Raw genomic sequence first — 24,009 nt, forward strand, 5'->3', positions numbered from 1 at the left:
AAACAAAGCTACCCAAGGGCCCTGAGATACATACACCCAGCTATTCTGGGAGGTCAATCAGAGGCAAACCACCAAATGCCCTGGCCTTCAATTTTATGAAAACAGCTGTTCAGGCAAGTCTAATTTTTTGGAGGTAAAAGGCCTGATGCACTCTGCTTAATGTCTAAACCCTTTAACATAAGGTATATAGTCTTAAATCACACAGATTAACTGTTCCTAAACTGTCTTGAAGAATAAGCTACACCAGAATATTCAGAAAAGTCCCTAAGACTTAAAATATGGAAAATCTACAGGCTGGGAGGAGGGGACTTTAGGATGCCATAGGAGACTTGCTTCTGAATGTTTTCCTTCAATTAACAAAAGAAAATTGTCCATGACATAACTAGAGGCACAAACCTTTGATGTGAGAGAAACGCCAAAGCCCAAGATTTTCAGCTTTTGGCTTTCAAAATAGGGACATCTGACAAGAATACTACCCTTCAGGAACCTTCATTTTTGATCTTCCTTTACACCCAAGCTAAAGGTCAGACTTTCAGTTCAAGATGGATTCTATCGCTTTTGGTTATTTCTACTATAGGCAAAGGATTTTCCTGGACCTTGAGGTTATCTATAACTCGTTTGAATTCATTTGTTTTCTTACATTTTCCTATTTTACAATTTTATATAGTTTTTAAAATTAATAATTTTCCATCGGTCTTTAATTTTTTCTTTTTAAGTGAGAGATAGGAAAAGACAAAACCAAGAGCAAGGAGCAATGAGGATAAACTATGCTTGTAAGAAGGGTGGCTAGCTAGATGTCTTCGTAATTAGGTAGCGTGAGTGGTAAACCAGGGATTGAGACCAGTATTACACAGAAGATACGTCAGTCCATCTGTGATTTTTCCCTCAGCCAGAGGAGCCAGAATAGCAGAAGCAGAATTACAACCTTTTGCAGGAAGAGAAAAAACCCTGAGCTCCACGGCTACAAAGTGAGGAGTTCCTTCAGTTCTACTTTAAGAAACTTGGAAAAATGAATGCCTACCTCCATGGCTTCCTCCCAGGGGTACAACTCTAGCCTTGCAGGACTTGCAAGGTTTGTGGCAGGCTGTACTTCCTCCATGCTTGGAGATCTACTTCCACATGCATGATCTTAGCATCCACAAACCAGCATTTCTACTCTGCTCTTTTTGTGCATTTTAAAATATCCTGAGGTAGGCTGATCTGCCTCCTCCCTGGCTATCCAAGTTACCTCAGGAACCAATTAATGTTTTTATTAGTGCTCTAATAAAAGCTGCATAGGTTTTGAGTGATCTATCCCAGGCCTATTTTACCATGAACTCTTAGTTTTAGAGCGTAATTCTGTAGATCCTAAGATTTTTCAAGAACACATCTATCATGTTACAGCAGAAAAGCTTATACTCTAAGTCTCAGTTTCTTTCTGTGAAATTACTACTGTAGAAATCAAACACGACGATGCCTATTAAACCCAGTGCTCAGCCCAAATTAATGGCTTCTTAGAGCATCTTTATAACCTCTACCTAAATATTCCCATAAAAAAAAGATGGGTATGAGAATGGGCTTTTAGTAAACACCAATCTAAATTATGTATCCCAGGCTTGTGTCTAGGATATCTCTTCCTTTAAAGGTAAACAAAATTAATTTCAAATAGCTTTTAGGAGAACTGGACCCAAATGCATTCCTGTTCTGGCAATCGCCCCCCACCACCCCGACCCACCAAGCTGGTTCCACTTGGGCAGCAAACTCAGATATGGTGTAACTTCTTACTATCCTAAAAGACAGATGTTATACTAAACACAAGAACTAAAATGTACAACTTTTCCCGAATATATAATGTCAAAAAATAAATTTAAAAAGTACATACCCATATATGCTGCCCAATGGATAGCACGTCTATCTTTCTTGTCAAAGGCATTAATATTGGCACCCCTAGACAAGAGGAGTTTGACCATCTGGAATAAAGATAAACACACTTTTACCAAAATTCAGAAGTAGAACTGTTCATGAATATCCCTTATCATAACTGCTCATCTCAATATCTCTGGCACTGAATTTCTGCATTTGTAGAAAGCAAGGAGCTAGACTAAATACTGAAGACCCTTTAACATACTACAATAAATAACGGGACAAAACATGAAAATAGGGTTCACTGTGGGTGTTACTAAGTCAGGCATCAGTATCTTTTAAACATGCCACTTTGTGTCTTGGTATTTTATGAACAACTAAATATAAATCTGGAAAGTTTAAAGGTGGAATATTTAACAACAGGTTTTATTCCTTTTTATAGACCAAAATATTATTAAAATGCAAAATGCATTCTCATTCAAGAAATATCTTAAATTTAATTCAAACACAAATGTAGTATCCATAATATGATTAGATCTCAAAGGCACTACATAGTCTACTTACCTCATAATGTACCAAGAATAATATTTCTATTTCATCTAACTATATTTACAGTAGTTTCCCCACTGGAAAGGGCATTCCAGATTTCAAAAAAGGGACACATCCTGTGACCTTAGCTGCAGTGGAGGCAAGGATTCTTTATTTTGCAAAAGCAGAGAAGAACAGAGAAAACAACACTGCAGCCACTAGCTCTCAGCCATGAAATCTTGGGAATGTCACTCACTTTACCTTTTTGAGTTTCTGAGTTTCCAACAAAAATGAAGGACTGGACAAGTCGGTCTCAAAGGTTCTTCTAACTCTATGTTTCACTTTTTCCTAAGTTTTCTATATACATATAAACCCCACTCTTTGCTATGACAACATCTAACATTAGGCGATGTTTATTGTATAAGATAACGGAACACTAATTTTCCTAAATTGTTTTGACACTCTGTCACCAAAGAATTCTTGATTAAATGTTGATAATAAATTATAAGAAAATATTTTCTGGGGCTGGCCCGGTGGCATAGTGGTTAAGTGTGCGTGCTCTGCTGCGGTGGCCCGGGGTTCGCCGGTTCAGAGCCTGGGCGCACACCGACGCACTGCTTGTCAAGCCATGCTGCGGCAGCATCCCATATAAAGTAGAGGAAGCGTCCCATATAAAGTAGAGGAAGATGGGCATGGATGTTAGCCCAGGGCCAACCTTCCTCAGCAAAAAGAGGAGGATTGGCAGCAGATGTTAGCTCAGGGCTAATCTTCCTCACAAAAAAAAAAAAAAGAAAGAAAGAAAGAAAGAAAAAAGAAAATGTTTTCTAAACTCTGCTTTTCTTTGCTACTATCTTTCTGGGAACAAAAAGAAACTGCTCTGTTCTTCTAGATTATTTTTTCTACGATGACAGAACATACTTTTCACATTGTATTAGAGTTGGCAGTGTTGTCTTTTGTCTCCCCAGGCTGACTATGAAATTCAAGTGCATGGCCTGCATCTGATAAATAAATTTCTAAATTTGAGAAAGTTATATCAGGAATTATCATGAAAAGAAGTCTGAGGGTTTGCTAAAGGCAAAAAATTAGATAAAAATTAGCAAGATAGATATTTTTGTATCATGGACTAACGAATGGCTAAAAAAGGCAAGTTCATTAATAATTGGGAGTGGGGGGCAGTGAGAGAATGTAGGGAGAGAGAATCATCATCTAATTGAATACCACCTACCTCACCATGTCCACTGAAAGCTGCATGATGTAATGCAGTTCTCCCTGCTCGATCAGACACGTTTACATTACTGAGAAGAGGTACCAAAGCTTCAGCACACTTTACAGCTTTATTAGCAGCAGCTATGTGTAAAGGTGTCTGCCAATTTTTGTCTCGAGCATTAACATCTGCAGAATGCTTCAAAAGTATCTGAACTGCTTCCTAAAACATATGAAGATAAAAATTATAAAAGACAAATGAGTTAACGGTTTTAGAAATTTTACATATATTAAGGAAATAAAATTTCCTGAGAAAATAAAAACAGTTCTGGTAGAACCTGCTATAAACAAGCAGGAACTTACCCAAGAAAACAAAATATTTTGAACTAAAGGCAGGACTCAGAGCCATGTAAGATGCATCAAGATAAAACATTCTCTTTTTCTAGCCTCCAATTAAAGGCATAACAATCTCTATCAAAACGTGCAAGAAGAAATACTGACAAATATTCTTCAAAAATATTCAATACTTCTCTCATTTTTCTAGATGATGAGATACAATGAATTTATACGAACAGTTTCAAGGAGCAGATTTATTGCTTTGCCATTAAATGTATAAAAATTTAAAACACACCATTTCCCAAAGTATCATACACGTTATATTTTACAAAATGAAAAATCACTAGGACCTAGTTCATTAGAGAAAGAGAAGAGAGATACAAAGTCTTTGCTGTGATGCTACCTGGTGGAAAAGTTGGCGTTAACAAGGCAATTTAAGAGTTTACTCTCCAAAGGGATTTATCTCGCAGAAGCACAAGGAAAACTTCACAACACAACTATAAATTACAATTACGGCAAGATCCTAAAGAATCTGGCAAGCCATCAATGTTAAGTGATATAATCAGCACTAAACTTAGCAAAAATTTTCTCCTTATAGTGACAATCTTATCTTTGGCAGATGAACGACAAACTACATATGAAATGAAAAGATCAGAACCAGGAGAGAATCATCTCAGTTCTGTTATTTACAAGGTATAACTATTAAAGTCTAGTAAAACTGACCCTTGGTATTCTTATCTGTAAAGAGGGGAAATGCCAGCTGTCCACTACTCTTCTTAAGTCTGCTATAAAGCAAAAAAAATAATGTACGTAAAAGTGTTTGAAAGTGTAAAATAATTATAAATATGCAAAGTAGCAAGGAATACTGAATAAAACACTATCATCCATGATTCATACATAGCTTTTTAAGCCTTTCAAATAAACAGTAATCAGAACTGTTTGAAACATGGGAAACAGCACGAGTATTTAACAAGGCTGGCAAAAGACTGGAGAGGTGCCCAGTAATCTGTCAACCTGCTAAGAAGTCAGCCAGCTAATCAAAGATACATATGGAGGTCTACCTTATGACCCCACAATTCCACTACAGTTATTTACTCAAGAGAAATTTTAAAAGACCCACCCAAGAATGTTCATAGTAGCTTTTTACACAACAGCCGAAAACCAGAAATACAAATGTCCTTCAATAGGAAAATGGATAAACAAACTGTCGTACATCCATACAATGAAATACTACTCAACAATAAAAAGGAATGAACCATTAATGCACACAATACTATGGACAAATCTCAAAAATGTTATGTTGAACAAAAGACGTCAAGACACAAGAGTACACACTGTATGATTCCATGTTTATAAAGTTTTACAACAGGCAAAATTACTCTATGGTACGAGAAATCAGAACAGGGGTTGCCTCTGGGGACAGGGAGGACTGACTGAAGAGGGACATGAGAGAACTTGCTGGAGTGATGGAAATCTTCTATACCTTGATTGGGAAAAAGCTTATGTATACATAAGCCCCAACTCAAGACTACACACTTAAAATCTATACATTTTACTTTAAACTATACTTCAACTAAAAAAAGGAATATGGGGGAAAGGAAACGTAGAGGAATATGGACTCAAAATTATAGAGAACAAGGTACAAACACTATCAGGATTCTCCATCCTCATCCTCAAGAAGGGTATATTGTGACTTGGAGTATAAAACTAACACTATACTGGGGAATGTTAGTAGGTATGTAAATGACTGTACTAGAAAATAATTAAAAACAAAATGAAGAATTTATTAATTGATAAATTGAGCAAACACAGCATACTATGGATGCCAGGCTTGCCATATTCACTCCCACTCTGGAATTCACAATGCATACTTTAAAGCTTTTGTAAAGTCTGGGGAATATTTATGTTCCATTACCAAGAACAGAAAAACCAAAACTGTTCTTTTGTTTCATTGAAAGGCAAAAATAAATCCAGTTTATGGTAGGTGAGGGTAGGTAAGATGGCACCTAAGAAAGGCTGTAAACACAGTGACTAAGACTTTAGAATCAAAACAGATCCAAGTTTGAATCCTGAGTCCACTGCTATGGACTGAATTGTGTTCCCCTACAATCCATATGTTGAAGCCCTAACCCCAAGGTGACTGTATTTGGAGATGGGATCTTTATAGGGGGTAACTAAAGTTAAATAAGATCGTAAGGGAGAGACCCTAATCTGATAAGACTGGTGGCCTTAAAAGAAGAGGAAGAGAGAGAGATCCCTCCCCTTTCTCTCCACCATGTAAGGACACAGCGAGAAGAAAGTCTGCAAAGCCAGGAAGAGCGTTCATCAGAAACTGACTCTGCTGGACCTTAATCTGGGACTTTGAGCTTCCAGACTGTGAGAAAATAAATACTGTTGTTTGAGCCACCCAGTCTACGGTATTTTGTTAAGGCAGCCCAAATTAACTAATATACCCACCATTTACTACTCAGAATAATAAAAATGAGATCACAATAGCAGTGATCTTTGAAAAGTCAGAGAAACCTAAAGAAATCTCTGAAGAATGGAGATATCAAAAAAAATAAGTAACAAAACAGATGAATTTCTGGAAACTACAAACTAATGAGCCTGATGTCATATCCTAGTAAAACTCTAGATCATATTATCAGCACATTATAACCATTTAGAAAATAACAGTGATAATCAAGGTTATACATGGTTTCACTAATGACAAATATTACCACTGTAACCTCAACCCCAATTTTTCCATTATTAGAGGGTATATATGTGTAAGAGATATTACAGATGTACCTTGACCTAAAAAAAAAAAAAAACAGCTAAAGGAGAAAATGGGAAGAAAAAAAAAAGAAACAGCTAAGTAAATATTTTATGACATCAATTTAAATAGGATTATGAAATACGGGGAGATGACAAAAGGTTAAGTAATTGTATCCAAAGAGTATTCATAGCTTGGGGTCAATCTAGAAGAGTCTCTTACTACTGATTTTAAGTCAGGCACAGGAAAAAGAAGGGCTAACATATTTGCAAATAAACACAATGTTTGGATGGACTGTTAATATCTCATGTGACAATATAATCTAAATTCAGTTATCTTGATAAAACTAAAATTTAATTCCTGAAGTTAGATTAAAAAATAAATGTATATCCTCCAGAGGATCCAATAGTGTGATATGGCTTCTTAAAAAAACAAAAAAAACAAAATACACACACATAAAAGCCCTAATACTCAGAAATCCATTTATCCAGAAGAATACTCAGCAGTTACAGAGAGCTGAATTGTATGCTACATTTGAAGAATGACAGTCACAAATCAGTGGTGGAGACAAGAGGAGGCAGCCAGCCAATAAGACCAGGTGTGTGGAAACCATGTCTCTGAAGGAGAATTGAGGAGTTCGGGATATTTAACCTGAAACAGTCTTTCTCAATCCAGGTTCAGTGAGGGAATTAACCCTAAGGCATCCACTTTATGTGTGTGAATTAACTTCTACTATGCATCCACAATGGTGTTAGCTATGTATGTCCTCGGGAGAACTGAGAAAATAGTCACTCCAATCTCTTCTGTAGTGCTTACTTCTCTCACGGTATCTCAAAAACACAAACCACAAGCTACCTAAAATTTTGCCTTTTACATAGGCTATGTTTCCTATTAAATGAAATAAGTATAGCTTTCTTTTGCTCTTAGGATGTAATGGGAATAATTAAAACACCAGTGAAACTGATAATCTTGACTAGGTTTCCTAGCAGTTTTGCTAATTATGAGATTTTCTTTTTAAAAGAAAGATGATTCTCAGGGTTTACAGAAGATGGTCACATTTTATACCTGTTTCCCATAATCCTCCAAAAGAGTAATAATACTACATAGCCCAGTAATTTTTAGGCTGAAAAGCCGACTTAAGAAACTTATTAGGATCATTACTTTCTAACCTATACCTTGCCCTTAAGTTCAGGCTAAGTATACAGTTTTTAAAAATCAGCAGTCAAGTCTCTGGATGGAACCTGCAATCTTCCTCTAACATTAATTATTTTCTTCATGAATTTTTGGTCTGTTTTACAATCTCTGCAAATATACAGTGTTCTTTCTAATGATTTAATTAGGCAAAACACTAATTTTAATAGTCATATTCCCAAGAGTCATACCAAACAATAGATAGGTATAAACTAATTTATTAATAGGCTACAATGATGGTAATGTTTATCTTCCTTAACTGCCTTTATTTAAAGAAACTTCTTTACAAGAGGGCTAACGACAAACTTAATAACATTACCATGTAATTTCAGAGTTCAAAGTATCTTAGTTAGTATGTCTTAGTTTTCATGATAATCCCCAGATTCGCCCAAGATCACACAGCTAGAAAGTGGCAAGTGAAATCTGAAGCCAGTTTCTCCAAATCCAAGTTCCACAGCTCACCAAGAATCCAGATCTGAGTTAAGATGTGTGCAACAGTGTATGCAATGGTCCCTCCCCCCTTCTCCCAACTAGGAGGCTACAGCTAACAGACTGCCTCTGTCATATAGCAGGCTTTGCAATCTTTCCCAGTCACTTTTCCCCTCTACTACTTTTCACTTGCCCAGCTCTTGTTCTAGGTTCAAGATGTAGTTCACAATGACAAATACAAAGAATGACGAGACAGTAGCTCCCCCAGTTTCTCTTGAAGAAACACCCTCCTGAGGCACTAGAGTTCCCTTTCCTTCTCCAGAACTATCCGGTTCCATAATGGGGAGAAGTAGCAATAGCTACTTTCCTGTCTCTCACAATTTGAATAACTGAAGAAACACTGAATTAACATTAATTTATACAATCAAACATTTTTATATTTTAAATTATTTCAAAAATTTTCAAAAGCATCAACTAGCACAAGATAGGCAAAAGGGGTGCTTTGGGCACCATGCATTTTTAAAAAGCACCCAATGCATTTTAGACAGGCAGTAAAATGACAGAAAAAAAGAGGGTCCAGGTTTTTGTCCCACCTCTGCTACTCAAGAGCTGAGTGGTATCTGGCAAATCATTAACTACACCGTTTCCTCAAATTATCTATCCTACAGGGATGTCACAAGGACCAGAAGTTATGAAAAATACAAAAATAAACATTCTCCAAAAATGTCAGTTATCTTGAAGAGCAAACAATATATAAGGTTATAAAAAGAAGGAACTGTTCTTCCTCATAAGACACCTAACATATTTTAAGGTTATACACTTAGAACTGGTAAAATGTGAGATCAAGTAATGTTTCCGAAACTAATTTCAGTGTTTAACTAAACAATATTTCAATTAATCTTTATACACTGCTGAGATTATTTCTTGATCACAATCAGCAGAACCTTTGCAAAACGTCTATTAGGCTACAGTGAACCAGTAGAGAAAAGCCTTGAGGAGGATTTTATAAGATAGAAAAATAATGTCTCTCTTGTAGGAGGTATAAAAGGAGGGTTTCCTACTCTCTGCTACTTCAGACTCTCCAAGAGGCCTTACTCAGTCACAAAAGGGAAATGGGAACAATTAACTTAGTTTGAACAAATTCTAAAACAAAATGACCAGTCTAGGTATTTTCAGTCGCTTTTTCTCTCTTTTGAAAACACAGAACTTGAATATGGACTCATAGGTAGGCCTATGTAGTTAATGTTTTTATATACAACATATTTACTAAGAGAAATTTCATACCTCACTACAAGATGCAACTGCTCTGTGTAAAGGTGTCAACCATTTGCTGTCTTTGGCATTAACTCTAGCTCCTGTAACAAGAAGAAAAAAATAAATTGAAATATTTTGCATAAAAAAATTTAAATAAATCTCCTAAAATAATAGTTTTATATGGTCCAAATTGGATAAATAACAATTGAAAAAGTAGTACTTCATCTTTTATACTTTCTGCTAATAAACTACAGAACAAAATTATCCAATAAGGTATTTGCTCTTTTTATTAAAAATAAAAGAAACACCATTTTATATATAGGCTAGAAAAGCCACCTTTATACAGAGCATATTCAAAATCAGACCCCACTTTAGAATGTGTGCTAAAAACTCAAACACTTAAATAAATGAATAAGAATGCTCAGACGTAAAACATAGACCATTACAAAATCTTCATTACATTTCTTTACTAATGAGTGTATCATATTATAAAGCAATATAATAATATCAAAATAGTTCTCCAGTGACAATTAAAAATGCATTAGTACTATAAAGTTATTGTATAAAATGGATACAACGGCCATAGACTTAGGAAAAACAATTAAAGAAAGAAATGAACCAACCCACACGTGTTTCCGGGTTATACCTAAAGGGTTAAAGTAGTAATAATTAAAAAAAAAAAACAAATCAGCTATGTACAGTTGTTCAAAAATCATTAAACCAATGGACAAAAATCATCCTTAATAGAATGGAAATACATTTAGTAAGACAAAAAGCATATTACATAATTTGAGGGGGGAAAAAAATCTATCACTTACATGAAATCTACTAATTTGGTACCTAAGTCTCAACTAAATAGAAGTAGCACATTGCAGGATCACTCTATAAGTAGAGAGAAACAGCCCTGGCTCTTAAAAGTGTAGAGGAACTGGCAAAAGGTCCTGCACCAGAAGCAATCCTAGATTTATATCCAAAATCATAGCTAGCTAGTGAGAAGGAGCTTTAGACATCTAGTCCAACCTCCTTATTTTCTAGAAGATGAAATGCAGATACAGCAAATAGCTCCACATCAGAGTCAACTATAGCAGAACCAAAGCTAGAATCCAGACATCCTAATGTTTACATTCTATGTTTTGAGTGTGAAGTTCCAGGGAATAATCAAGTGCAGTGACTCCAAGTTATGGCTCTAATAACTATTAGCTATGGGTCCCTAACTAGTTGTGTGATCCCTCTGAATCTACGTTTCTTCATCTATAAAACAGTTTTCCTAATACCTTGTTACAAAGATTAACATATAACAAACGTACCTAGTACACATAGCACAGATATATTAGAAGTAAATTTAAAAGTCTTGAATGTGAGAGAAAATGAAATGAAATGCAGCTGTAGGAAACTGTCCACAAATGCAGCAGCTGAAATTCTGAGAGCAGCTGAACTCCCTGTGGGCAGTGACAGTGAGGACAGTGAAAGAATCAAGAACCAATATGACAGCTTTCAAGATTGCTCTATTAGGCTTTGGGAGAAAAAAAGGGAGTCAGCAAAACAAAGAACTAGCCAGAGAGTGGTATATTCATGTAATAAACATCTGAACAACTATCTGCCAGGCTCTGTGGAGACCAAGATGGTTAAAACAGAGACTGCCTGACCACAATAAGATCAGCATTTGTTTTGACTAACAAGTAGAATGTAGATAGCACAAACATTTGAAATGTTTATAGGTTAGAAAGTTGGAGCCCTCGAGACAGCGCAGGGGCAATATAGAAGCTAGACTCCTTCATTCTCCCATTTATCTGCTTGGATCTTCAATGTTTCTCTATAATCCCTGTATGTCTTTCTATAATTTTGTACTTATGTGCACAGGAGAAGGGCAAGTCCTGGCATTAAGGCCTGTAGGGTAGTGACACAGACACTCAGAAGAGACAAGTACCCTAGACAGACAAAGCTAGAGAACAGTGAGGCGTGATAATGGGCCTTCAGCAAATGGTAAGGGTGATAAGCCTGATTTGAGATATTAATTAACAAGGAAATACAATGTGGCTGTCCCCAAAAATGAGGAGGATCTTTATGTGCTGATAAAGACCTGAGAAATAAAAAGTGAAAAAAGCAGTGAGAACTGTATGAATACTATTCTTTACTTTTATGTAGAAAACAGAAGAGACAAGTATCCATATTCATATTTGCTTCAAATGCATAAGGAAACCCCGGAGAAATGCTAAGACATTAATAATAACAGTGGTTGCCTATGTGTTTGTGTTGTTGGTAGGGTGCAATGAGAATTGGGTGATGGGGGGCTGGAGTAGAAAGGCAATTTCACTGCATACTGTATACTTTTAATATATATACATATTTTAATTTTTAAATGAAACAGAAATACTATCTATTCAAAAAATGAAATGTATCTAAGAGGGAATAAAAGGAGTGGTCATAAAATACATTCTAAGAATTTGGCTTCAAGTGCAAAGAAAAAATTGTAAAGTAATTAAGAAGAGGGTAAAGATAGTTTTGTCTTTCTTTTGGATGTGGGTTATCAGATATACAATTGAAGGAAGAAAATCTCCTTTACACGGCATGTTTGGCAGCCCAGCCCAAAGTAAAAAACTCTGCTGGCTTCATTCTTCCATTTTAAGTTACAATAATTAATTTATTAGTCTTTCTTTCTCTTTACTTTTATAACAAAATCAAAGTTAATTTATCCAAAAACATGAGCGACTACAACTAAGAATCCACTAATGGTTTATTGAGGATACATCATACTGCTACTTGCTACTAATAGACAATTTGATAAAAAATTTGGCTTGTTCTTTGCAGATTCTAAAGATACTTATCTGCAGCAAGATCAGCACAACGGGATTTTAGACATCTGATCATAATCTTTCTCAGAAGACACTCATCTTATCTTTTGTTAAATCATGTGTTTCTTCTAATAGCACTAATCAAATGTTTTAATTCCTTGGAAATTAAAGGTCAAGTATAGGAGAGATGGTTGGACTATATCTAAGGGCACCAAGAGAAAAAATATCTTCCCTGCCACATCGGTTAACTAGTATGTGCGTTACATATTACACACAAATATGGCATAGCAATGTGTATCACATGAGCAGCAGTTGGCTGTAAAATGAAAAATGGCGTAAGAGCAACAAACACGGCAGCACACTTCAGATGCCCAGGCTCCCAGAGCTCATCTCACGTGAACTCTCTGAAGGTAACCAGACTTCTGTGCTACACAGAGAGCTCCAAAATTAGCTATATATTCATATACACAAACTATAGTCATTTCAGTGATGGAAAAGACATTTCCAGAGTGAAGTTAATTAACTAGTCCAACAGCTGAAAACTAGCCACAATGGCTAACAATGAAGATGGAGACAGGGAAAAAAAAAAAAAAAAGAAAGAAATCATATCCATTTAAAACACAAAATAGTCTTCATAGAGAGAAATCAAACCAAATACAACAGCTCGGGTGGCAGCATCACATGCTCTATACACGGCAGGGTATAATATTTGTGGTTTATATGGATGACCTTAAGTCACCAAAAAAAGATTAATTTTTTTACTATTTCCTAGTCATTAAAACAGAGAAGAATATAAATAGTAGTCCCATCTCAATTGTTGAAGTTAGGTTACTGGGAGACCATGAGAAAGCACTGCTGAGAAACTGAAGACAATCAAGATAGCAATTTAAGGATGTCATTGATGACTATTGCAAATCAACATTTACAGAAAACCTCCTAAGTGGGAGGAGCATAACTCATTAAATTCAAGATGGTTACGCCCAATTGTATAATCAAATACTTTCTTTACTAGACTCCCCTTCTCTCACAAATCCATGTATATCAATTAAGCTTTTCCTTAGGATAAATAAGCAGCCAGAATGTATGCCACATCCAATATCTGAATTATTCGATTCATCTTTCCAGAGTAGAGATGTGATTAGATTTAGGATATGTTAAAAGTAGAAAGAAAACAAACAAGCAAAAATCAACTACAGGGTCACCCAAACAGGTTGCATTCATTTGATACCAGCTTCTGCTCACCCAATCTTTTCCTTTAAAATTCAAAACTCTGAAATGATAGTTTTTAAAAGAAAAAAGTTATTTAAGATAAGATTTCCAGAATTAGATAAATGTCTAGCTCATTCGGAGATAAATCAGAAAGTAATTTTAAAAAATAAAAAATCTGATTTACTTACATCAGTCTATTCTGGGCTCTAGATAACAATGCAGCTGAAGAGAGGTTGGGACGTGTGGGGAGGCTGTCAGGGGTTAGCGGAAGGAACGAGGAACACGACCTGTGATCTAATAATGACTCTGTAACCAGTAGGCTGTGTGACGTGGGGCTGTTCCACATAGCCTAGGTCTTTGATTTTGTTAATCATACTCCCTGCCTCCTATGCCTTCTGTGTGTATGGGGGTGGGGGTGGGGGTGAGGGAGGATGGACCCTACCTCACAACAACATAGGGAGCTCCTGTTTCTGCAAAGTGATTTCTACAAGTCAGTTACTCAAATCAGGAGTATCCTATTTGACTCTAGGTCTCTTTTTGGAAGATAATCAATTCACCTGCTTACTTCCTAATCTAATCAGTTACCAAGATTTGCCAATTCTTTGATTTCTGAACCTCAGTTATTAGTAAAATAAGGGTTGTGCTAAATGATCTCTATGACCTATTTCCAGTTATAACATTCTATCCTATTTTAAAATAGAATAAATTATTCCATACTTATTAAATCTTTTACCATTAAATAGATGAGGTCGTATTTTTATAATCTATGACAGGGTGTCTTTAAATTACAGGAAACAGGCTGCCAGACATCTATTTTGTAAATAAAGTTTTACTGCAACATAGCTACACCTATTCACTTAAGTGTTAAATATGTAGCTTTCACATTACAGGAGTAGAGCAGAGTAGATGCCAGAGTGTCTGAATGGTCCTTTACAGAAAAAGTCTGTTAATTTCTGATCTAGGCTAAGTACTTGATAGTAGATACAATTAAGTTATTTCTGTTTTCATATGCATTTGTAATACTTATAAATAGTTCCACTAACAATTTTCTAAAACTTCTATTTGCAGAGAATAGTTCTCTTCTCTGCTCCTAAGCCACAAAGGCAACAGTCCACATCCATTGAGCTGGGCCAAGAGCAAAGTACTTTCCTCCCTCTTCCCAAACTGGAAATAATGCTTTCCTTCAGCTGCCCACGAAAAGCAGTGGCAAAAGCTTCAGATTCGGTTTTCAGGTTGGGAGTGGAATGAGCAAAAGGCAATTACATTTCCACTTTTCCAGCTGAAATACTGAAAAAAAGGTTGCTGTATTGTATTATTTAAGAGGGTGTTATGGACACCAGATATTGTGGGTTAAACTGTGTCCCTACCACACCTCCCCGCCGGCAATTCATATGTGAAGTCCTAACCCAGGTACCTCAGAATGGGACCTTGTTTGGAGACAGGGTCTTTACAGAGGAAAATAAGCTTATTTAGGGTGGGCCCTAATCCAGTATAACTGGTATCCTTATAAGTAGAAGAAATTTGGACACAGACATGTACAGATGGAAGGTACAAGAAGGTAGGTGATCACCTACAAGCCCAGAAGGGCCTAGAACAGATCCTTTCCTCACAGCCTTCAGAAGGAACTGAACCTGCTAACATCTTGATGTCAGATTTCTAGCTACACAAGTGTGAGAAAATAAATTTCTGTTATTTAAGTCACTCAATCTGTGGTACTTTGTTATGGCAGCCCTAGCAGGGATAGGCAAATAACCTAAAACTAATGGAAAAGACAAAATTACAATCAGAGAAAAGCTGATAAAGACAGACAAAAGAGATCCAGCTTAGTAGAAAAACACATGGTAGAAAAACTTACTGATAGAAAAACGCGTGGAAATAAAATATTAAAAGATTTACTGGAAGATATAAACGAAATAAAAATCTGAATTTCAGAACTAAAAGTGCACATTCACATTATGTCCCAGCAAAAATAATCAACAGATTTAGCCCAGGGAAGTTAGTAGTGAATTTCAGGGATAAGGAATTAAATACTGCAGGCATCCAGGCAGAAGAGAAGTGATCATGGTAGTGGAGGGTGGTATGGGGGGATGGAAATGGTAAGCAGAGAAGAGCTTGATCCAAGACTTTCACTCAATGCTAGAAGACACTAGAGTAAGATCTATAAAATTCAGAGGAAAAAGCATGAACGACAAATTCTGTAACTAGACAATCTACCCTTCAGTTAAATAAAAAAGGCAATAGTCCCAAATAAATAAGATACCAGGAAATATGACGCCCATGAGCTCTTATTGAAAACACAAAAACAAAAACAATTTGATGACATCTATTCAACCAAGAAACACATCACAATAAAAATCTTGGACGTAGAGAAGCTGTAGATAACGACAGGGTATGTGAATGGGAAAACAGCAGAAAGACGGAAAACAATCAAAACCTGAACGTGGGAAGACAAGGCTCTACAGAATCTCAACCTTTTTATATTCTTCATTTTTCATTTTAGAAAAATATTTTAGGAAAAAACAACCTTGCTGTGGATATCAAGTAGTTTTTTATAATATAAAACTACAGTAATATACTTTATTGTGTGTTCTTATTAAAACATGTCTTCTGTATAATTCAAGGGCTAAATGGGGATTATTTCCCATTGCCTAAATTTTTTTAAGATTATACCAGTTAAGGTTAACCTAATCACTATTGTAACATGTCATTGGCAATTAACATGAAGGGCAAGAGCAATCTACTCTAAACTTTTCTACACTAACAGTTTTCATTACTAACTATGACAAAATTAGCCTAATTTTGTTGTCTCCCTTTCTTTCCATGTATTTAATTCTCTTCTTTAGTATCTAGGGAATTGATCAGGTCAAACATCTAGTTTCAACTCTAATTTATAACTAAACTTAATTAAAAATTCATTCAATACAACTATAAGGTTGTTTTGATTGATGTGGAATTTGAAATCAAGAGTATGAAAATCAGTATCTAACTTGAATCTCAACAACCACAGCATTCAAACCAAATTTAAAGTAGAATCTCTGAGGTACCACTGCAGAACCTTAAGATTCTACATATACTGTTTGAAGACTGTTGTTCTGAGTGATATTTATTCTTTTTTTTCCAGTTTTATTGAGACATAATTGGCATATAACATTGTATTAATTTAATGTGTACAATGTACTCATTGTATATAGACAGTTCCTGACTTACAATGGTTCAATTTAAAATTTATTGGCTTTATGACGGTGTGAAAATGATGCACACTCAATAGAAACCGTACCTCGAATTGTGAACTTTCCTCAAGCTAATGATACGTTGTACGATACTCTCATGAAGCTGGGCAGGGGCAGTGAGCTGCAGCTCCCAGTCAGCCATGCGATCATGAAGGTAAACAACTGATACACATACAACTATTCCGTTTTTCACTTTCAGTACAGTATTCAATAAATTACATGAGATATTCAACGTCTTATTATAAAATAGGCTTTGTATTAGATTATTTTGCCCAACTGTAGGCTAATGTAAGTGTTCTGAGCACGTTTAAGGTAGGCTAAGCTAAGCTATGATGTTTGGCAGGTTAGATGTAGTAAATACATTTTTGACTTACAATGTTTTCAACTTAGGACGTGTTTATTGGGACACAACCCCATCGAAAGACGAGGAAGATCTGTATTGCAAAATGATTACTACATAAGTTTATTTAACATCCATCACCTCAAACAGTTAAAAAATTTTTTTCCTTGAGACGAGAACTTTTAAGATCTACTCTCTCAGTAATTTTAAAATATACAATATTGTTAACTCTAGTCACCATGCTGAACATTACATCCCCAGAACTTATTTATCTTATAAGTTTGTACCTTTTGACTGCCTATCCCCATTTCCCCCATCCTCCACTCCCCACCTCTGGCAACCACCAATCTGCTCTCTGTTTCTATGAGTTCAGTATTTTTAGATTCCACATATAGTCATGCACCACATAACAATGTTTGGTCAATGACAGACTGCATAGACAACGGTGGTCCCATGATTAGTATCATACATCCTAGGTATGTGGTAAGCTATACCATCTAGGTTTCTATAAGTACACTCTATGATGTTCCCACAATGATGGAATCACCTAACATCATATTTCTTGGTATGTGTCCCCGTCGTTAAGCGATGAATAACTATGTAAGTGAAATCATGTGTTATCTGTCTTTCTCTCACTTATTTCCTTTAGCATAATGCCCTCAAGGTCCATCCACATTGCTGCAAATGGCAGTATTTCCTTCTTTTTTATGGCTGAATAATATTCCATTGTTTGTATATACAACATCTTCTTTATCCATGGACAAGACACTTAGGTTGTCTCCATGTTTTGGCTATTGTGAATAATGCTGCAATGAACATGGGAGTGCAGATAACTCGATAGTAATTTCACAAATTTAAATATATACCCAGAAGTGGAATTGCTGCATCATATGATAATTCCATTTTTAATTTTTTGAGGAATCTCCATACTGTTTTCCATGGTGGCTGTACCAATTTACATTCCCACCAACAGTGCACAAGGATTCCCTTTTCTCCACATCCTCACCAATACTTGTTATCTCTTGTCTTTTTTATGACAGCCACCCTAACAAGTATAAGGTGGTATCTCATTGTGCTTTTGCTTTGCATTTCCTTGATGATTAGTGATGCTGAGCACCTTTTCATGTACCTGTTGTCCATCTGTATGTCTTCTAAGGAAAAATGTCTATTCAGTTCCACTGCCCAATTTTTAATCAGGTTTTTTTTTTCTTTGCTATTGAGTTGTATGAGTTCCTTATATACACTGGATATCAACTCCTTATCAGACATATGACTTGCAAGTATTTTCTCCCATTTGGTAGGTTGCCTTTTCATTTTGTTGGTTTCCTTTGCTGTGCAGAAGCTTTCAGTTTCATGTAGCTTATTATTTCTGCTTTTGTTGCCTTTGCTTTTGGTGTCAAATCCAAAAAATCACTGCCAAGACTGATGTCAAGGAGATTACTATCCCCTATGTTTTCTTCTAGAAGTTTTATGGGTTTCAGGTCTTATGTTCAAGTCTTTAATCTATTTTGAGTTGATTTTTTGTGTATGGTGTAAGATAGTGGTCCAGTTTCATTATTTTGCACGTGACTGTTCAGTTTTCCCAACACCATTTATCGAAGAGACTGTCCTTTCCCCATTGTATATTCTTGGCTCCTTTGTCATAAATTAATTGACTATATATGCATGGGTTTATTTCTGGGTTCTCTTTTGGTTCTATTGATCTATGTGTCTGTTATCACGTCAATACCATACTGTTTTGATTACTGATTACTAAAGCTCTGTAACATAGTTTGAAATCAGGAAGCATGATACCTCCAGCTTTGTTGTTCTTTCTCAAGATGCTTTGGCTATTCAGTGTCTTTGTGTATCCCTAAGAATTTTAGGATTGTTTTTTCTACTTCTGTGAAAAATGCCACTGGAATTTTGATAGGGATTACATTGAATCTGTATATTGCTTTGGGTAGTTTAGACCTTTTAACAACATTCTTTCCATCTATGAGCACTGAATATCTTTCCATTTATTCATGTATTCTTCAATTTCTTTCATCAGTGTCTTACAGTTTTCAGTGTACAAATTTTTCACCTCCTTGGTTAAATTTATTCCTAGGTATTTTACTCTTCTTGATGCAATTGTAAATGGGATTGTTTTCTAAATTTCTCTTTCTGATAGTTAATTACTAGTGTATGGAAACTCAACAGATTCTTGTATATTGATATTGTATCCTGCAATTTTACTGAATTTATTATTTCTAACAGTTTTCTGGTGGAGTCTTTATGGTTTTCTATACATAATATGATGTCATCTGCAAATAGAGATAGTTTTACTTCTTCTTTTCCAATTTGGACGCTTTTAATTCTTCTTGCCTAATTTCCCTGGCTAGGACTTCCAGAACTATGTTGAATAAAAGTGATGCGAGTGGGCATCCTTGTCTTGTTCCTGATTTTAGAGGAAAAGCTTTCACCTTTTCACCTTTCAGTATGATGTTAGCTATGGACTTGTCATATATGGCCTTTATTATGTTGAGGTACATTCGCTCTATACTTACTTTGTTGAGAGTTTCTATCATGAATGGAGGTTGAATTTTGTCAAATGCTTTTTCTGAATCTATTGTAATGACCACATGATTTTTATCCTTCATTTTGTTAATGTGGTATATTGCTTTTATAATGTTAAAACCATTCTTGCATCCCTGGAATAAATCTCACTTCATCATGGTTTATGATCCTTTTAATGTATTGTTGAATTCAGTTTGCTAATATTTTGTTGAGGATTTCTGCATCTATGTTCTTCAAGAATACTGGTCTACGATTTTCTTTTCTGGAAGTGTCCTTGTCTGGTTTTGTTATCAGGGCAATGCTGGCCTCAAAAAGAAGTCTGGAAATGTTCCTTCCTCTTGTATTTTTTGGAAGAGTCTGAGAAGAATTGGTATTAATTCTGTAAAATTTGAGAGAGTTCACCAGTGAAGCCATCTGTCCTAGACTTTTCTTTGTTGGAAGATTTTTGACCACAGATTTCAATCTCCTTACTAGTGACTGGTTTGTTCAGATTTCCTATTTCTTCACGATTCAGTCTTGGTAAGTTATATTTCCATTCAGGAAATTTACCCACTTCTTCTGGTCTGTCCAATGTGTTGGCATATAAATATTCATAGGTGTCTCTTATGATAGTTTGTATTTGTGTATCAGTTGTAACGTCTCCTCTTTCATTTCCGATTTTATTTGAGTTCTCTCTCTTTTTTTCTTGGTAAGTCTAGCTAAAGGTTTGTTTATCTTTTCAAAAAAGGACCTCTTAGTTTCACTAATCTTTCTACTGTCTTTTATTTATGTTTACTCTGATCTCTAACTTCCTTCCTTCTACTAACTTTGGGCTTAGTTTGTCCTTCTTCTAGTTCTTTGAGGCGAAAAGTTAGGTTGTTTGAGTTCTTTCTTTTTTCTTAATGTAGGCATTTAACACTATGAACTTCCCTCTTAGAATTGTGTTTGTTGCATTCCATAAGTTTTGGTATGTTGTATTTCCATTTTCATTTGTCTCAAGATATTTTTTGCTTTCTCTTCTGATTTCTTCTTCAACCCACTGGTTGTTCAGTAGCATGTTTAATCCCCATATTTGGGAATTTTTTCACTTTTATTCTTGAATTAATTTCTAGTTTCATATCAATGTGGTCGGAAAGATGCTTGATAGGATTTTGATCTTATTTATAAAGACTTGTTTTGTGGCCTAACATGTTCTATCCTGGAGAATGTTCCATGTGTGCTTGAGAAGTATGTGTATTCTGCTGTGGTTGGATGGAATGTTCTGTAAATGTCTGTTAAGACCATCTGGTCTAACGTGTCATTGAAGTCCAATGTTTCCTTACTGATTTTCTGTCTGGATGATCTATCTATTATTGAAAATTCTTCTTTTTTTTTTTTTTTGAGGAAGATCAGCCCTGAGCTAACATCCATGCCAATCCTCCTCTTTTTTTGCTGAGGAAGACTGGCCCTGAGCTAACATCTATTGCCAATCCTCCTCCTTTTTTTTTTTTTCTCCCCAAAGCCCCAGTACATAGTTGTATGTCATCACTGCACAGCCTTCTAGTTGCTGTATGTGGGATGCCACCTCAGCATGGCCTGACAAGTGGTGTGTCGGTGTGCACCCAGGATCTGAACCCCAACCACCAGTAGCAGAGCGCACGCTCTTAACTGCTAAACCACAGGGCTGGCCGCTGAAAATTCTTAACTAAAATTTGAATATAATTAGTTTTTTACTAGCTTGTTATTCTGGAAATCTATTTCTAATACTTAGAATTCAACAGTTTATACTTGGTGACTTCTAGATAATCAGTATGAGCCATTTCATATACACAAAATTATAGCAAATGGCATAATCCACGAAACTAAAATTCCCTCTGATTCAGGTTTCAATCTTCCTCAACTATGTAAAAGAGTATTTTTATAGAAGGCCATGGCAGTCATTCTGTATAGTATCAATTTTAAAAGTCAGGAACACATTCATGATTACTCCTTATCTTCTTATGTGTTAGAGCTCTGTTATTCAAAAATTATATGAGCCCTCATTACTTGCTCAGCTACTGGAGGCCCTGTTTGGTAAGCTGCTTATATATAGCTTTAAAGGCTGTTTTTTGATTCTAGAATTTGTTGAGTAAGAATACACTTGCTCCATCCAGAAAGAGTATATACAGTCCATTTTCTTTCAACCTTTGTCTTTCTAGATTGAGGACATTAACTCTTTTCCATTTTTCCCCCATGCTTAAGTCATTCCTTCCAGTTTATCGTTTCAGAATGTGACTGGGTTTCAAAATGGGGAGGGGAGAATTTTTAAGAAAGTATATCTAAAAGTCACAAAAAAGGTAATTCCTGACATCAAGAATTTATTGGACAGGACCAAATAAAGTTGAGGAAAAGAGAAAGGCTGCTTAAAAAAATAATAGCCCATATTTTGAGTATCTATTATGTACCGGGTACTTTTCTAGGTATCTTGTCTATCACATCTCATTTGCTTCTTCAAGCTTATAAAATTTATATTATTCCCACTTTTCAGACGACGAAGTCAAGGCTGAGAGACTGAAGAACTTTCCAAAGATCATGGAGGTGGTAAGAGGTGGGGCCAGGATTTGCACCCAAAATGTGTCTGGCCACAGAGCCTGTGCTCTTTACACTATCTGCAGTGCCTATCACGGCGACATAGAGCCTGGTTTATCTTTTTCTTTTGTAAGTAGAAAACTGAGGTTCTAGTTTGGTAGCAATTTAGCTTTGGATTTCATTCTAGCTCATTTTATTCCAAATCTAAGTAAGTTTTTATTTATTTTATTTTTCTTAAATTAGAGCCTAGCTGATAGCATGAAGAGAAACAAAGTCTAAGGAAGAGCTTGAATTGCATCCATAGGAAACAAATCATTTACCTTCTTTCCTCTTCCACTTACCTGATCCCCTTCGAGCCAACACTCTGACCCCATTCCCACCTCTCCCATTCTCACTTCCACTAAAGACTTGGGAAACTGAGACCAAAATGTGAATAAATTTCTGAAAAGGAGATAAAGCCTAAACTTATATTGCTATAATCATACATTCATTTAGCTAGTATTCACTCAGCACCTATTATGTATTCAACACTGTTCTAGGCACTGGGAATAAATATGTTAGGGAACAAAGCAGACTAAATCCTTGTCTTCTTGGAGTTTACACTCTGGGAGAGAGAGAATTACAGGAAACAAGTTCTAAAAGGATGTCAGATAGCAATAAGTACTACAAAAAAAGATAACACAGAAGAGGGGGAAAGGGTGGTGGTGGCGGTGGCAGTGATCAGGGACAGCCTACTGATGAGGTCACATTTGAGCAAGGACATGACAAAGGTGAGTAAGGAAGTAAGTCATGTAGCTTATCTGAGGAAAGAGAGTTTGAGGCTGAGGAAAGAACAGTTCAAACACCCAGAAATGGAAGGAGGACAGTGGCATTACAGCAGAGAGCACCAATGGGAGAGTAGCAGAAACTGAAGTCAGAAGAAATTTGGAGCAGGGAGGTAATGTTTGAGGTAATGTTTAGAGCAGTTTGAGGCCAATGTAAAAACAATTTTTTATTCTGAAAACTGTGAATAACTAAATTAATTTGGAACATTATTTTTCCTTTTAAAAATAGCTACATAAGCTATACCTCATGAAACTGACGAAATACAATATCATATTAAAAGTATTTTTCAAAGACAAGTTGAAATAGCTTTTTATACACTTATGATGGTTAATTTTATACATGATTTTCATTTTGAACCATTCAGAAGAAATTAAGCATTGTGCCAAATGCTATTTCAAAGCTGACATCTGATACTATCACACTCATAAGGCTCATCTGACTATCATACTTAGAAAGACGAGGAAGTCAACTTTCTATAAGTAACTAAGAATCCATGACACAAACACTTACTTTAAAAGGAAGGGATTAAGTCAAACTTTGAGCATTTGAAAAGTTTCTCCCAGGTATAAAAAAATTAAAAATGGGAAAAAAATGGGTCCAGCCAAATAAATTCTTGATGTCATGGATTACCTTTTTTGTGACTTTTAGATATACTTTCTTAAAAATTCTTCCCTCCCCATTTTGAAATTCAGTCACATTCTGAAATGATAAACTGAAAGGAATGACTTAAGTATGGGGGAAAAATGGAAAAGAGTTAATGTCCTCAATCTAGAAAGACAAAGCTTGAAAGAAAATGGACTGTATACACTCTTTCTTGAGTATATACAGTCATACAATCTTTATTGAACAGAATTCTGTGTTAAAGTAAAAAATGCACAGAATTGTTACTCAAAGTCCTAGACATTAAAATAATTGAAATTGTATTGTTTCTAGCATAACTATTTAACATAAAAAAATAAACTGTTTCTTGGACAATGGTTGTAAAGGAAATTCCATAATAAACCCATATCC

At 35.6% G+C, this 24,009-nt stretch overlaps 1 protein-coding gene across 9 annotated transcripts in view; it reads right to left on the reverse strand.

Annotated features, from left to right (window-relative positions):
- Positions 1 to 24,009, reverse strand: part of ANKRD28 (ankyrin repeat domain 28) — a 184,874-nt gene that overhangs the window by 48,921 nt on the left and 111,944 nt on the right. For 7 of the 9 annotated variants that reach the window (XM_014789756.2, XM_014789763.2, XM_087430585.1 and 4 more), the window contains 3 exons: positions 9,569 to 9,639; positions 3,596 to 3,796; positions 1,862 to 1,949 (listed from right to left, as the gene is read on the reverse strand). In XM_014789756.2, coding sequence (XP_014645242.1) covers positions 1,862 to 1,949; positions 3,596 to 3,796; positions 9,569 to 9,639 — 360 coding nt within the window. The remainder of the gene's footprint in view (positions 1 to 1,861; positions 1,950 to 3,595; positions 3,797 to 9,568; positions 9,640 to 24,009) is intronic. The other 2 variants (XM_014789767.2, XM_087430587.1) reach the window with 1 other exon arrangement.

The sequence above is a fragment of the Ceratotherium simum genome, chromosome 5 (genome assembly GCF_057802395.1).
Source record: "Ceratotherium simum simum isolate JZ-2026a chromosome 5, ASM5780239v1, whole genome shotgun sequence".
Classification (NCBI taxonomy): domain Eukaryota; kingdom Metazoa; phylum Chordata; class Mammalia; order Perissodactyla; family Rhinocerotidae; genus Ceratotherium; species Ceratotherium simum.